This window comes from Nerophis lumbriciformis, linkage group LG16 (genome assembly GCF_033978685.3).
Source record: "Nerophis lumbriciformis linkage group LG16, RoL_Nlum_v2.1, whole genome shotgun sequence".
Lineage (NCBI taxonomy): Eukaryota > Metazoa > Chordata > Actinopteri > Syngnathiformes > Syngnathidae > Nerophis > Nerophis lumbriciformis.
This window is the reverse complement of record NC_084563.2, coordinates 45,784,374-45,801,123: the sequence shown is the minus strand read 5'-3', so window position 1 is coordinate 45,801,123 and position 16,750 is coordinate 45,784,374. Positions and strand designations below refer to the sequence as shown.

The 16,750-nt window shown below is 43.7% G+C and overlaps 1 protein-coding gene and 5 non-coding genes across 6 annotated transcripts; 4 read left to right on the top strand and 2 right to left on the bottom strand.

Annotated features, from left to right (window-relative positions):
- Window positions 1-334: 334 nt before the first annotated feature.
- On the top strand, window positions 335-416 carry trnal-cag (transfer RNA leucine (anticodon CAG)). Its single transcript has one exon. It is a non-coding gene; the product is annotated as a tRNA-Leu (tRNA).
- Window positions 417-1,588: 1,172 nt separating this feature from the next.
- On the top strand, window positions 1,589-1,661 carry trnav-aac (transfer RNA valine (anticodon AAC)). Its single transcript has one exon. It is a non-coding gene; the product is annotated as a tRNA-Val (tRNA).
- A 335-nt stretch (window positions 1,662-1,996) lies between these two features.
- On the bottom strand, window positions 1,997-12,575 carry LOC133617306 (uncharacterized). The gene is made up of 2 exons (XM_061977242.2): window positions 11,608-12,575; window positions 1,997-2,065 (listed from the first exon to the last, which is right to left on the bottom strand). The coding sequence occupies exon 1, from the start codon at window positions 12,386-12,388 to the stop codon at window positions 11,621-11,623; it is 768 nt and encodes a 255-aa protein (XP_061833226.1). The 5' UTR covers window positions 12,389-12,575; the 3' UTR covers window positions 1,997-2,065; window positions 11,608-11,620.
- A 1,051-nt stretch (window positions 12,576-13,626) lies between these two features.
- On the top strand, window positions 13,627-13,708 carry trnal-cag (transfer RNA leucine (anticodon CAG)). Its single transcript has one exon. It is a non-coding gene; the product is annotated as a tRNA-Leu (tRNA).
- Window positions 13,709-14,215: 507 nt separating this feature from the next.
- On the bottom strand, window positions 14,216-14,289 carry trnan-guu (transfer RNA asparagine (anticodon GUU)). The gene has a single exon. It is a non-coding gene; the product is annotated as a tRNA-Asn (tRNA).
- A 514-nt stretch (window positions 14,290-14,803) lies between these two features.
- Window positions 14,804-14,876, top strand: trnav-aac (transfer RNA valine (anticodon AAC)). The gene has a single exon. It is a non-coding gene; the product is annotated as a tRNA-Val (tRNA).
- The last annotated feature ends 1,874 nt before the right edge of the window (window positions 14,877-16,750 follow it).

Here is a 16,750-nt window from a genome sequence, read left to right as displayed (position 1 = left end):
CGAGTCTCCCACACGGCAGGCGAGTCGAGAATACTCCCACTGAAGCGCCGTGGCGTAGAAACTGGAGGATAAACCCTACTGCTCCGAGGGATCGCCAAAAATACTTGGACAACTGTAAGCGTACATTTCACCTTTCAAACAACCACAGTTTAATTGCTGCAACAACAAAACCTTGGTTAATTCTTTTTGATCTATAATCATGTCCGGTGTTGCTACAAAAGCCTGTGCTTTCAACTGGGACTCCAGTATTTCACAAAGACAATCATTGAAATGAACGAGTTTGGGGGAAAAACAGAATCGTGTTGCAATACCATTTATAAACATGCAATCTCAGGTCAGGATGGCCGAGCAGTCAAAGGCGCTGCATTCAGGTTGCAGTCTCTAACGAGGCGTGGGTTAGAATCCCACTTCTGACAGAAACTTGAAGATCCTTACTCTAATGAATATCCAGACAAACTACTTGTAACAAAGTAATTTGCAACCCATCTGAAGTAGTCTTTATTTCTTAGTCCTGGTTGTGTCCACATTTACATTTTTATTTTTTTTAACAAAACATTGTAGTGAACATTAAACTCTGTAGATCCTTTGGGAATTTTTTAAAAACGAATATAATTTAGGCTTGCATTCACGTGGTTTGAAAACAGACGGAGAAAGTGTTATGGAAAAAACATCGAGACACTGATGGGATTTGAACCCAACATCTACTGTTTAACAAACATGCACTTTAACTGACAGCTACAGCACCTGGAAGGTAGTTGTATTTCAACTCGATGCCTTTAACCCTATACTCAATTAATGATAGCCAATTTGAGGCAATAGCATTGATCATCAGAAATTTACATTAGTTTAATCAAGCATGGCTTGAAGGTTATGTTGCAAACATGGCACATGTTTTAACTAGAAACGCTTTTGCAAAAAGTAAGAGAAGGACATGGGCTGTACAAGAAAACCCTTGAACCCCCATGCTTGTGTCAGAAGCTCTTTTCTGGGTGGGCTTGAACCACCATCCACTCAGTTAACAGCCGAACGCGCTGACCGATTGCGCCACAGAGACCGCCTTGCTTGGGAGTTTCATTTCTCCCAAAAAAATTATGAACTATCATGTTTGGATGACCCGATGTCATTGTCTTTGGATGGGACAAGGAGCTTCCGGCATAACTGGAAGTTCACTGCGATCTACGTGAATAACTTCAGCCTTTGGTGAGTCCAATATACCTTTTGGGTTTAATGCCTTTGTCTTGCGGTTGTCACGAACATTGCTTTTGTCCCTTATCAATAAGAGTTCAAATGTAATAGAAGCAACAGATAGCATCAGACCCGGGTCTCCCGCGTGGCAGGCAAGAATTCTACCACTGACCCACCATAGTCTGAGTGCAACTAAGAGGAAGAGCGTTTAAAATGTGGGCTCCGACAGACAAAACATGCTACAAAGTGGTACACATTCTAAGTGCACAAGGGATACAACAACATCCACAAAAGGCAAGAGATGCAGTGCAATTAATAACAGCAATAAGACCGGGGAGCACCATGTTTTCCATCGGCTGAAAATCAACTTGTGAGTCTTGACAAAGGTCTGTGACTTCGAGCAGTTTCCATGGTGTGGTGGTTATCACATTCGCCTAACACGCGAAAGGTCCCCTGTTCGAAACAGGGTGGAAACAAGGTTTTCTTGTTTTCCTTTTTACCTCTATAAATAAGCAAGGAAATAAATATTAGCAAAGTCCTTTGTTTCATCATGAAGTAGTTTGCAACATACTTGAGTTCCTCGTGTACAGCTGAGCACACACAGCACCAAATTTAGAGGGTTCTTATGTAGGCAGACCTCAGCTTTCATCATCATGAATGTGGGGTTCCATGAAAATGTCACACACAAACCTGTGAAATTTCTCATTCATTCAAGTCACTGTATTCGCTTTTTTTTTTTTTTTTTTTTTTTTTTTTTTATGTCCTGTCCAGCTTCTCAGGCAAATCATATAGTTGATGTAGATGCCCATGTCGGCTGTTCAGATTTACTTTACAAAAGAGAAGTGTAGGATACTTCTCTTGTTGCCTTATTTGTATTTGACTTTATTAAATGTATTTATATTATCATTTAGTGCAGCCGGGCCGGAGCAGGAGGGGATAGAAAGAGAAAAAAAGAAGACAGAGGGGGAAATTGTGGGGACAAGAGGGGGATTAGACAGAGAGACAAAAACAACAACAGCAAACAACAACAACAACAACAATAGAGCAACATCAGCAAATATGACATGTACAAATATGATGGTAAAAGTAATAGCAAATAATCAGTTAGCGAAAAATAAAAAATAATACAGAAATAACAATGAGCATTATTACACTACAAATGGATCAATACAAATACCAATAGAAATAGCGCTATTGATAATGAACAATACCAATAATTTACCTTTATTATCAACAATACAGTTGTTTAAATGCAACAATACATATACGTAATGATAACTTGAGATACGAAAGAATGCAGAAAAATGGAGGGGGAGAAAGAGAAGCAACCTACATTAACCTTGTAGATTGTTATAGTCACAATAGGTTAAGCTTTGTCAGTGTGCCATGTGTTACACCCAGTTTACCCTAGGGCAACAACGTTAATATATGTTTGATGAAACGTGATTATGTGCATGAGTGTAAGTATGCATATGTACTTGTATATGTACAGAATGTGTATATGTGTTTGTACAATGAATGTATATGTACAGAATGTGTATATGTGTTTGTACAGTGAATGTATATGTACAGTATGTGTATGTGTATGTTTGTATATTGAATGTGCGTGTGGATGTACGAACATTAGGTAGGTAAATATGTACTGTATTTGTGTATGTATGTGGGAGCGTAGGTACCTATGTACGTATGTGAGCATATGTGAATTTGCATGTACAATACAATCGACTCCCAGAGTGCGTGGGAGCCAGAGCACGGCCCCATCACCCCCGAGAGCCCAACCCACAAACAGGAGGCGTGGTGCCCAGGGAACCAGGGACCACCGCCCCCACGCAGCCAAGCCGGCCAGCGACAGGAACCCCAGAGCCCGACCCACCGTACCGCCCACAAGGGCCAGCAGCAGGCCGCAGACAGACGCACCCGGCAGAGGACAGGGCACGAGAAAAGCAGGGGACAGCCAGACCCCAAGCCAGCGAGAGACCACACCCCACACGGGCAGAAAGGCGAGACGCCCCGCCCGAGGGACCCAGAGACTCCCCGCAACCGGACGGGAAGACCGCCCCCGCCCCACCGGCAACCGGGCCCCCATGAGCCAACCCCCCACCCCCGGAGAGCGCGGCGAGGCCAGCCCCCGGCCACCCCACCCAAACCGGCCGCCGCAGGACCACCCAGGCACAGGGCCACGGGAACCACCCACCCCACCCGCAGGGACCCCAACGATGGAGATGGAACAACCAGCAACCGCCCCGCCGAGCCCCCCCCCCCTGAGGGAGGGGAAAATTAAAAAATAATATTAATAAAATATATTAAAAAATAAATAAATTAATTAATTAATTAATGAATTAATTAAAAAAAAAAAGAATTAAAAGAAGATCACAGACATGCTGACAAACAAGGTCACTACCCCAGCAACTGGCCGACTCGCAGCACCTCGGAATACCTTGCAGCACCAAGCTACCACAACAGACGCAGGGACTAGGCCCAACAGGCCCCAACCAAGACGGGCACCCGGAAGGGATGGACAGCGGGACCCAGGAGCTCCAGACACGCAGTTCGGATGCAGTAGCCTGAGGCGTCGACCCCCGTCTGACAGGCAGGCCCAGAGCGTACCCCCAGAAATATACATACATACATACATATATACATACACATACACACATACACGTATACATACCCACACATACACATATATACATATACATACACATATGTACACATACACATATATAAACATACATACATACACACACATATACATACATATACACAGTTCGTCAGCCCCGACAGCCATCACGCGCACGCGCTGCCATCAGTCACAACATCAGCCACACCCCTGCACCAGACCCAGCAGCCACGGGCGCCCACACCACAAACAAACGGCAACAGAAACAGCAGCCGCAATAACCCCAGACAGCCAGCACCAGCCAATCAAATCAAAGCGATCAAAAAAAAAACTGCGACCAGCAACCACACGCCACCAGGGCCACGGAGACCAGCCGGCGCCAGCCCGCCGGTCAGCCCGAACGCCAACACGCAAACAAGAGACACCAACAACCCCCCCAACCAAAAGGCCCCCCACCCCAACCCAAACCCGCACAAACACACCACCGCCCAAACAACCGAGACACAGCATCCAGACCAGACACGGGGGCTGCGCCGCCACCACACCAAGTCACCAACAGAGACCCCACAGCGCAAGGTCGGGCCACACGGGCACGGACCCCATCCAACAGGAAGTGAGACCCGCGCGACGCCACACACAAATAAATAATAAGATTAAAAAAATAAAAAATAAAAAAATAAAATAAAATAAAAAATAAAATTTAAAAAATAAAATAAAATAAAAATAAGTAAATAATAAAAATAAAAATAATAAATACATTAAAAATAAAAAAATATATATAACAATAATAAATGAATAAAAGCCTGGCAGGCCACCAGACCGCAGTCCCCCCGGCCGACGAGGCAATGAGGGGTGCGCCGAACCCCAAACCCCCCATGCATGTGTACAAGGCCCCCAGAGTGTCTACTGTGTAGTTAAAATTAGGAGGTCAGCCGTTACAGCCGACCTCCAGTCCCTATTGATGTGTGTACTGTAGCGTGAGTGAGATATGTATGCTTGTGGGAACTAATAATGCGATTAAAATTGGGGGACATCAAGGTCATGGTGGGTCCCAACCAAACCAAGCCCCCCAAATCCTAAGTGTCTAATATGCAGCTAAGATTGAGGGATGGACGAGCAGGGGACAAGACAGGAGGACTGGAGCCCCATTGGAGGCATCCTCAACCCCCCGCCATGCCTCCCCGCAGGACAATCCCCAAAGTCCTATATATGTGTGACTGTGTGCGCTATAAGTAGGAGGAGTAGAGGGCCCGGACATCCCCCCAGTCCACGCGGCCGACAACCAGGAACTACGGCCAGGAGGCCGCCACCCCCCGCCACAGCCCGTGACCCACACCAGACCACTTTAACGTGACGCCACGCGAGCCCCTCCCCCCGCCAAACAAAGCCAGCCCCCGCCCGCCCCAACCCAACCCTGCAGAGCCCATACCGGCAACCAAACGCAGAGAAACCGCACAGCCCCCACGCCCAATGCAAACACCGCATCCCGGCCATCCACACAGCAACGTGCCCATACGAGTCCCGGCCAGGGGAAGGAGCCCCCCAACGGGGCAAGAAGCCAATGCATCCCGTCCGCCCGTCCGCCCGCCAGCCCCCAAACCAGCCGGCAAGCCAACGCCAGCCAGCCCCACAACCCCACAAGCGCACAGACACCAGCCACAGTCCCCCAACCACTCCAACCCAACACAGCGATGCCAACCGCTGGTATCACCGCAGCAACCATCACCACCACCGCCCGTCCGCAGCGTAAACACCCGCGGCCGCCGAAACCAAAACAAAAAAGCGACCGACCCCGTAAACCACAACAACGCACACCCCCGGCTACCACCGAGGCCACCAACCCACCTACCCCAACTCATCCACCGCCAGGCCAATTGAGCCACCGGACATCCACACCCATGCACACACCTACACATTCATATACACATACATACATGCATATACATATACATACACATACACACATATACACACGCATGCATATACATATAAACATACACATCCACACATATATACACATTAATAGGGACGGCGTGGCGCAGTGGAAGAGTGGCCGTGCGCGACCCGAGGGTCTCTGGTTCAATCCCCACCTAGTACCAACCTCGTCATGTCCGTTGTGTCCTGAGCAAGACACTTAACCCTTGCTCCTGATGGGTGCTGGTAGCGCCTTGCATGGCAGCTCCCTCCATCAGTGTGTGAATGTGTGTGTGAATGGGTAAATGTGGAAGTAGTGTCAAAGCGCTTTGAGTACCTTGAAGGTAGAAAAGCGCTATACAAGTACAACCCATTTATCATTTATTTATTTATTTAATACACCCACACACATATACATAAGCCCACATATACACAAACACATACATACACAACACACACACAAAAAAAATAAAAAATAAAAATAAATAAATAAATAAATACAAAATTAAAAAAAAAAAAATAGAAATAAAAAAAATAAAAAATAAAAATAAAATAAAAATAAACCCTTTAAATAAAATAAAATAAATAAAAATAAACAAGAGGCCTGGTCGCCAACAGTGCCCAACGCCACCAAACCCCGCAGCCCCTCCCGCACGTCCAGGCCCCCCCCGCCCACCACCCACCAGGCATCCCATCCGGCAAAAAGCCATAAGGGCCCAGCCCTGCGCCCACAGCCGGCATGCCACGGCACCTCAGCAGACCCGGCGCCGCGATCAGCAATGCACACCGGGGCAGCGACACATACATATGTACCTACATACATACACACAGATTTCACCATACATATATACAAACGTACACACACCCACATACACGCGTACCCATATATAATTTAACAGAATAAGTTAAATATATTAAATAGATTAAAAAAAAAAATAAAAATAATAATAATAATAATAATATATATATATATATATATATACATACACACATACATATATATATATACACATACATACACATACATACATACATACATACATTCATACATACATACATATACATACATACACATACATACATATATATATATATATATATATATACACATAAAATAAATTAAAATAAATAAATAAAATTAATAAAAAAATAAGGGCAGAGTAAAACACAGGAGGGGGACTCCCGCAGGGCAGTCGGGCAGCACCGCCGGGGCCCCAACAAGGGAGGCAAGCAGTCCCCCCAACCCGGCACCAGGCAGGCCCGCACAGCCGCAGCGCAGGGCGACCCCGGGCAGACCCCGCCCCGCGCCCCAGGGGAAGGAGGAAGCCCACGGACACCCGGAGCCAGAGGGGCACGAGCCGACCCCCGCCCGACAGCGGCAAGACCCCAGCCCCACGGGCGCAACCCCCCGCCCAACCACCCACGGGAGGGACAGCCCCCCCAACCAACCCAAGGCGGCCGCCCACAGCCCCACCCGCACCCCAACACCCGCCCAGGCACCTCCACCCACCCCCAGCCACCAGACCACCCACGGATCGGCCCGCCAGGCCGGAACCAGGAAACACACCCCAGGCCCACCCGACCCCGCGGCACACGGCCCCCCCGGCACCCAGGACCCCCCACCCACGGAGCAAGACCCCCGGGACAGAGCCCCAGCCCCGGCCCCCAAGGGAGTCAGGTCAGAAAATTAATTAGCGGTGCCCAAAGAGATCGGAATTCTGTCAGTTGTTGGTTTGATTCAGCAGACATTCTTTCCATAACTACATAATCTAATAAAATGTTTTTGTAAAGGTTTATACATAAATTATTTTTTGATTTCCAATTTATGAGAATAGTTTTCTTGGCGATGCCTAACGCATTTATAAGGAGGTATGTTTTGTTTATATCAAGATCAGTTGCGGAGAGATCACCCAACAGGCAGAGTGCGGGGCAGATGGGAATAGGAATCTCTAACGCTAATGATAGGTTCTCGCACACTCCAAGCCAAAAGTTACTCACGGGAGCACAGGACCACATTGAATGCAAGTAATTATCTATCTTATTATCTGAGCAGTGTACACAGATGTTAGAGTCAGCTAAACCCATTTTATACATTCTTAGACCGGTGTAATGTATTCTGTAAAGTATTTTGAGCTGAATCAGTCGTACATTTGGATTCTTAATCAAACGAGTAGTATTGAGGCATATTTGTTTCCAGAATTCTGGGTCACAGCTTGTTGATACGTCTGAGTGCCATTTAGAAGTTGGAATACTTATTGTGTTATCTATTTTTGATAAGAGAGCATATAATTTGGATAAAGCTTTGGGGGCAGATGTTTTGAAGAATTTAACGGTCGTAGGATTACTTTCCCATGTTGTTTTGTTGAATCTTGCGCTGATTACAGATTTGATTTGTATATATTCTAGAAATTTATTAGGATTGATTGCATATTGTGTTATTAAACTTTTAAAAGAGATAAAACTGTTTGCATTGATGATATCCCCAAGGCATCCGACTCCCTTATCATACCATGTTGGAAAGTTCAATGGCTTCTTGTTTAAAAGAAAATCAGGATTATTCCAAATAGGCGTAAATTGGCATGGAGTGAGCGGGGACCCAGTTATTTTCAAAAACTCCCACCAAGCTGTTAAGGTAGTGCGTATATTAATACTTTTAAAGCAGTTGTGTTTTCGGAGAATTTGGCTAATAAAGGGCAAGTTAGAAATTGGGATCTCCTGGCTAAGTGATTGTTCAATCTCTAACCATAAACTATCTAATAAAGTGGGATTGATCCATTTTAATATATATTGTAGTTTATTTGCAAGGAAATAATAGGAAAAGTTTGGGAGTTCTAGACCCCCATGTTCTTTGGGTTTTTGTAAAGTTTTAAGGCTGATTCGTGCTGGTTTACTCTTCCAAAGAAACTGATTGATGTGTGAGTCTAGTGACTTAAACCAGATTTGAGAAGGTTTGGTTGGAATCATTGAAAATAGATAATTAACCCTAGGCAAGACCATCATTTTCACGGTAGAAACCCTTCCCATAAGTGAGATTGGCAGTGTTTTCCAACGCGCCAGATCATCCTCAATCGATTTTAAGATTGGGGAGTAATTCAAGCGATTCAGATCTGACAATGTGGAGGAAATATTGATTCCCAGGTATTTAATGTTCCCTTTATGCAGTGGAATCGATGAGGTGCTCTGAAAGTCAAAATTAATTGGTAACACAGTAGATTTGGACCAGTTGATGGAGTAATCTGAAATAGAACTGAATTTATTGATAAGTGAGATTGTATCTTGAAGAGAAGAATGTGGATTTTGTAAGAAAAGTAATACATCATCAGCATAAAGGCTTATTTTATGATGAACGGTTGCGGTATGGATGCCTTTAATATTTGCATGCTGTCGAATAGCGGTTGCAAGAGGTTCGATAAATATAGCAAACAGTGACGGAGAAATTGGACACCCTTGCCTTGTGCCCCTCATAAGATTAAACCTTGGAGATATTTGGCTGTTCGTTCTAACCGAAGCTGTAGGAAAACTATATAGGACCTTAATCCATTCTATAAATGAGTCTCCAAATCCAAATTTCTGTAGAGTAGCTAGAAGAAAATTCCAGTTCACTCTATCAAATGCTTTTTCAGCATCTAATGAAACAACAGCTGTTTTTAGATTATGAATAACAGAATAGTCTATCACATTGAGTAGACGGCGAACATTGTTGGACGATTGTCTCTCTTTGATGAAACCTGTTTGATCAGGATGTACTATATATGGAGTGACTTTTTCTAATCTTTGAGCTAATACTTTGCAGATAATTTTAAGATCAGCATTAATCAGGGAGATTGGCCGGTAACTGGATGGAAGTGTTGGGTCTTTATCAGGTTTTAGCAAGAGACTGATCGTGGCAGAGTTCATATTTGGAGGAAGGAATGAGTTTTCTTTAATCTCTAAAGCCATTTTCGTAAATATCGGAGCTAGCAGTGACCAGAATGTTTTGTAGAACTCCACAGGGAACCCATCAGGCCCTGGTGCTTTATTGTTTGGCATCTGTTGAAGAGCATCGTGTAGTTCGCCTACAGAAATAGCAAGATCTAAATTTGATACCTGCCTTGTATTCAATTTAGGTAAGTCTATACCATTGAGAAATGTCTCAATGTCTGAAAGAGATGGGTCAATCTGGGGTGTATACAAGTTTCTGTAAAAGTCTCTAAAGATGGAGTTAATTTCCTCAGGAACGTGTGTAATGTTCCCATCTGAATCCTTGATGGATGGTATAGAGTTTTTTTCTTTGTTTAATTTTAGTTGGTTAGCCAAATATTTGCTTGGTTTATTGTCATGTTCAAATTTTTCTAAGCGTAACCTCTGGAGCAGGAATTGACTTTTCTTATCAATTATTTCTCTTAAATCTAATTTAAGTTTTCTCAGTTTGTTCAGAGTGTGATCATGTTGTGAATTCGCATAAGCTAATTCTAATATTTTTATTTCATTTTCAAGTTCCTGCTCTAGTAAACGTTCCTTTTTTTTCTTGTATGATGAATAAGAAATAATTTTTCCTCGCATAACTACTTTTGCCGTCTCCCAGAGAACGCAGGCCGTGATTTCTGGTTGATCATTAAAATCTAAAAAATCTGTCCATTCTTTCTCAAAATAGTTTAGGAAGTCTGGGTCCTTTAGTAAGGATATATTAAGTCTCCATTGTTTGATAGGTGCAGTGATAGTTTTGTTGGTGAGGGAAAGTGAGACAGGTGCATGGTCACTGATGATGATAGGATGGATGTGAATGTTTGAGATGTCAGATAAAATTGAGCTACTAGTTAAAAAGTAATCAATGCGAGAGAATGAGTGGTGAACTGGAGAAAAATAAGTGTATTCCCTAAGAGTGCGGTGATAAGAACGCCAGGCATCGCAAAGACCATAATCCTTCATATATTGCTTAAGTATTACCACTGACTGAGACTCACGGTGACTCCCAGTCACTCTGGACCGATCTATATTTGGATTAAATACTAAGTTGAGGTCCCCTCCTAGAATCAAGCAGTGGTTTGAGTGAGGAGAAAGTGAAGAGAAGAAAGTGTGAAAAAAGGAGGGGTCATCAACATTTGGACCATAAATGTTGGCGATACATAAGTTTCTCCCGTCAACAGAAATATTAAGAATGATGTATCTTCCCTCTATGTCAGTAATGGAGTTATGGACTGTAAAGTTGACCTTTCTACTTATGAGAATGGCTACGCCTCTCTGTTTGGAGTTGTAACTAGCAAGGTATGTGTGTGGGTATTGCGATGAATGCAGTTTTGAGGTATCGGACTTGGAGAGGTGAGTCTCTTGTAGTAAAGCAATGTCTGCTTGCATGCTCTTCAAATGATTAAGAATTTTTATATTTTTTTCCTTTGACCCGACACCACGCACATTCCAAGTGACAAACTGTATAGTGGACATACTAAACTAGACTGTAACTAAGTGTGTGGATGTATGTGTGTACTTTATGTGTAAATAATGCATGTCTGTATCTAAATGTAAACCTATCATGCATATATGTAGGTGTGCAGAGTGTGTATAGTTGTGCATGTATTAGCTGTGAGTGTAAATGCTGATGACAACAAGGGGACACACAACAGGTGGAGAAATAGAAAGAGAAAAACAAAACAAAAAGCATAACATAAAAAGAAAAGAAGAAAGTGGTGGATTAAACAGGTAGTGAAATAAGTGACATAAAAAGGAAAACAAGAAAGTAAAATAGTAAACATGTTGGTTTACCGAAAGAAAGAGAGAGAGAGAGAGAGCGTATGGTGTTTACGTGAGCGCTATGTGACGCACAGGTGTATTGTGAGCAAGAGGGGGGGGAAAAAAAGAGAGGGATTGAAGCATAATGGAATAACAAAACAAACAAAAAATACAACATTTACCGTGTTTCAGACGCTAATAATACAGCCACGGCGTGGCTTCTGGATCACGGTAAAGTTGGCCGTTGATGAAAAGTTTATCCACCGCGATGACTGCACGGCATCCTTCGGTGATAAACTTCTTGCGAAGCGGGAACAGATGGCGGCGCCTGTCGAGAATTTCCTTTGGAAACTGGTCGTTGATGCTGAAGTTGGATCCTTTCAGCTCTCGGCCCTGGTTCCTCACCCGCTCCTTCTGCTTGAAGTGTTCGAATTTGGCCACGATGGGTCTCGGCCTCCTGTTCTCCGGCTTTTTGGCTCCAAGCCGGTGGACGCGATGGAAGGTGATGTTCCTGATGGTGTCCGCTGGAAGCTTGAGCTGGTGTTCCATGAAGGACTTGATGGTTTCCTCTGGATCTTCCTCGGTCTTTTCCGGTATTCCCGCGAAGACCAGATTGTCCCTCATGCTTCTCGCCTGGAGGTCCAACATCGTCTCCTTCATGCTCCTGTTTTCTCGAGTGAGTTGCGTCACTCCGTCGGTGAGGGATTTTACGGACTCACGAAGAGCGGCGTTCTCCTTGGCGAGAGAAATGACCTGCTGTTGTCCGAATTCCAAACTCTCTCGGATGGCTTGGAATTCCTTGTGGAGAACCTCGACAAGTGCGAGGCGGCCATCCAAACAAGTCAGCCTTTTGTCGATGGAATCCAGGATGTCGGTGAAGTTTGTGCCCGGTGGTGACACATGGCCAGGTGAGTCCTCCGGGCGGCTTCTTTTAGACGTTGGCGTCTTAGATGGTTTCCCCATGACGAGACGATCGTAGCACTCTTCGATGTAGCCTTCAAGTGCCTCCAGATTTTGATATTTAAGTTTTATTTGCTTTATTTTCTGAATGAATCAGAATTGTTTGGCAGCTGCGTGTGCCACTTGATTCTATTTTTTTTCCCGCGTCACGTACGCTCTCTCTCGCGAGACTACAGCATTACTGACGCATCATCGCCATCACTGTATTCTCAGGGCGTTGAACGGATTGCAACCGTACTGTTCAGATTGGTTTACAAGACGTTTAACCTCTCAGCTAAGCAGGAATCATAGGTGTAATTCCCAAAGAGTTAGAGAAGACAGCTGTAGTCTGAATGGGTGTTGGACTTCCATTCAAACGTGGAATCAGTCAAAGTTTCACCTGAAACCTAAATTATAGCAGAGGATGGTTTCGACCCATTGACCGCTGGGTTACGGGCACAGCACGCTTCTGCTGCGCCACTCTGCTGTCTTTAAAACTTCAACATCATGACTCCTGGGTTCTTTGATACGCTGACAGGCATGTAAACGCTGCTGTCCTTCACTGTGGACTTAAAATGACATAATGGGTACAAAATCGTCAGCAATTGCGGGTACAAAATCGTCAGGAATTGCGGGTTCAAAATCGTCAGGAATTGCAGGTTCAAATTTGACCTTTTTCTATTTCGCATTATCAAATACTTCCTTTACCTCAGTTTAAATCATTGACTTTAACAATTTATTTGCCTTTCTGAAAAGCTTCTTACGCATCCTACCACAAAAAAGCCCACACCTCATGTAGAGCTGATTTACAAATTCCAGCACTAAGAGAGATAATCTGTGGTCAGCTCACAAGGTTCAACAACACAACTGCCGGGTTCCTTGCAATTGTGTCGCTTAAAAAGCCACTCCCCATCAGGAAATCGGACCCGAGTCTCCCACATAGCAGGCGAGTCGAGAATACTCACACTGAAGCGCCTTGGCGTAGAAACTGGAGGATAAACCCTACTGCTCCGAGGGATCGCCAAAAATACTTGGACAACTGTAAGCGTACATTTCACCTCTCAAACAACCACAGTTTAATTGCTGCAACAACAAAACCTTGGTTAATTCTTTTTTATCTATAATCCTGTCCGGTGTTGCTACAAAAGCCTGTGCTTTCAACTGGGACTCCAGTATTTCACAAAGACATAACATTTAAATTAAGGAGTTTGGGGAAAAAACAGCATCGTTTTGCAATACCATTTATAAACCAGCAATCTCAGGTCAGGATGGCCGAGCGGTCAAAGGCGCTGCGTTCAGGTTGCAGTCTCTAACGAGGCGTGGGTTCGAATCCCACTTCTGACAGAATCTTGAAGATCCTTACTCTAATGAATATCCAGACAAGCTAGCTTAGTCCTGGTTGTGTCCACATTTACATTTTTATTTTTTTTAACAAAACATTGTAGTAAACATCAAACTCTGTAGATCCATTGGGAATTTTAAAAAAAGGCTTGCATTCACGTGGTTTGAAAACAGACGGAGAAAGTGTTATGGAAAAAACATCAAGACACTGATGGGATTTGAACCCTACATCTACTGTTTAACAAACATGCACATTAACTGACAGCTACAGAACCTGGAAGGTAATTGTATTTCAACTCGATGCCTTTAACCCTATACTCAATTAATGATAGCCAATTTGAGGCAATAGCATTGATCATCAGAAATTTACATTAGTTTAATCAAGCATGGCTTGAAGGTTATGTTGCAAACATGGCACATGTTTTAACTAGAAACGCTTTTGCAAAAAGTAAGAGAAGGACATGGGCTGTACAAGAAAACCCTTGAACCCCCATGCTTGTGTCAAAAAGTCGTCTCTGGGTGGGCTTGAACCACCATCCTCTCAGTTAACAGCCGAACGCGCTGACCGATTGCGCCACAGAGACCGCCTGGCTTGGCAGTTTAATTTCTCCCCAAAAAATTATGAACTATCATGTTTGGATGGCCCGATGTCATTGTCTTTGGATGGGACAAGGAGCTTCTGGCATAACTGGAAGTTCACTGCGATCTATGTGAATAACTTCAGCCTTAGGTGAGTCCAATATACCTGTTGGGTTTAATGCCTTTGTCTTGCGGTTGTCACGAACATTGCTTTTGTCCCTTATCAATATGAGTTAAAATGTTATAGAAGCAACAGATTGCGTGGCAGGCAAGAATTCTACCACTGACCCACCATAGTCTGAGCGCAATTACGAGAAAGAGCGTTTGAAATGTGGGCTCCGACAGACAAAACATGCTACAAAGTGGTACACATTCTAAGTGCACAAGAGATACAACAACATCCACAAAAGGCAAGAGATGCAGTGCAATTAATAACAGCAATAAGACCGGCAAGCACCATGTTTTCTATCGGCTGAAAATCACCTTGTGAGTCTTGACAAAGGTCTGTGACTTCGAGCAGTTTCCATGGTGTAGTGGTTATCACATTCGCCTAACATGCGAAAGGTCCCCTGTTCGAAACAGGGTGGAAACAAGGTTTTCTTGCTTTCCTTTTTACCTCTATAAATAAGCAGGGAAATAAATATTAGCAAAGTCCTTTGTTTCGTCATGAAGTAGTTTGCAACATACTTGAGTTCCTCGTGTACAGCTGAGCACACACGGCACCAAATTTAGACGGTTCTTATGTAGGCAGACCTCAGCTTTCATCAACATGAATGTGGGGTTCCATGAAAATGTCACACACAAACCTGTGAAATGTCTCATTCGTTCAAGTCACTGTATTCTCAGGGCGTTGAACGGATTGCAACCGTACTGTTCAGATTGGCTTACAAGACGTTTAACCTCTCAGCTAAGCAGGAATCATAGGTGTAATTCCCAAAAAGTTAGAGAAGACATCTGTAATCTAAATGGGTGTTGGACTTCCATTCAAACTTGGAATCAGTCAAAGATTCACCTGAAACCTAAACTATAGCAGAGGATGGTTTCGACCCATCGACCGCTGGGTTACAGGTACAGAATGCTTCTGCTGCGTCACTCTGCTGTCTTTAGAAGTTCAACATCATGACTCCTGGGTTCTTTGATACTCTGACAGGCATGTAAACGCTGCTGGTCCTTCACTGTGGACTTAAAATGACATAATGGGTACAAAATCGCCAGGAATTGCGGGTTCAAAATCGTCAGGAATTGCAGGTTCAAATTTGACCTTTTTCTATTTCGCATTATCAAATACTTCCTTTACCTCAGTTTAAATCATTGACTTTAACAATTTCTTTGCCTTTCTGAAAAGCTTCTTACGCATCCTACCACAAAAAAGCCCACACCTCATGTAGAGCTGATTTACAAATTCCAGCACTGAGAGAGATAATCTGTGTTTAGCTCACAAGGTTCAACAACACAACTGCCGGGTTCCTTGCAATTGTGTCGCTTAAAAAGCCACTCCCCATCAGGAAATCGGACCCGAGTCTCCCACATAGCAGGCGAGTCGAGAATACTCACACTGAAGCGCCTTGGCGTAGAAACTGGAGGATAAACCCTACTGCTCCGAGGGATCGCCAAAAATACTTGGACAACTGTAAGCGTACATTTCACCTCTCAAACAACCACAGTTTAATTGCTGCAACAACAAAACCTTGGTTAATTCATTTTTATCTATAATCCTGTCCGGTGTTGCTACAAAAGCCTGTGCTTTCAACTGGGACTCCAGTATTTCACAAAGACATAACATTTAAATGAACGAGTTTGGGGAAAAAACAGCATCGTGTTGCAATACCATTTATAAACCTGCAATCTCAGGTCAGGATGGCCGAGCGGTCAAAGGCGCTACATTCAGGTTGCAGTCTCTAACGAGGCGTTGGTTCGAATCCCACTTCTGACAGAAACTTGAAGTTCCTTACTCTAATGAACATCCAGACAAACTGCTTGTAACAAAGTAATTTGCAACCCATCTGAAGTAGTCTTTGTTTCTTAGTCCTGGTTGTGTCCACATTTACATTTTTATTTTTTTAACAAAACATTGTAGTAAACATCAAACTCTGTAGATCCTTTGGGAAGTTTTTTAAAAGGAATATAATTTAGGCTTGCATTCATGTGGTTTGAAAACAGACGGAGAAAGTGTTATGGAAAAAACATCGAGACACTGATGGGATTTGAACCCAACATCTACTGTTTAAAGGGGAACATTATCACAACTTCAGAAGGGTTAAAACCATTAAAAATCAGTTCCCAGTGGCTTATTATATTTTTCAAAGTTTTTTTCAAAATTTTACCCATCAAGCAATATCCCTAAAAAAAGCTTCAAAGTGCCTGATTTTAATTATCGTTATAAACACCCGTCCATTTTCCTGTGACGTCACATAGTGAAGCCAACAAACAAACATGGCGGAGAGAACAGCAAGCTATAGCGACATT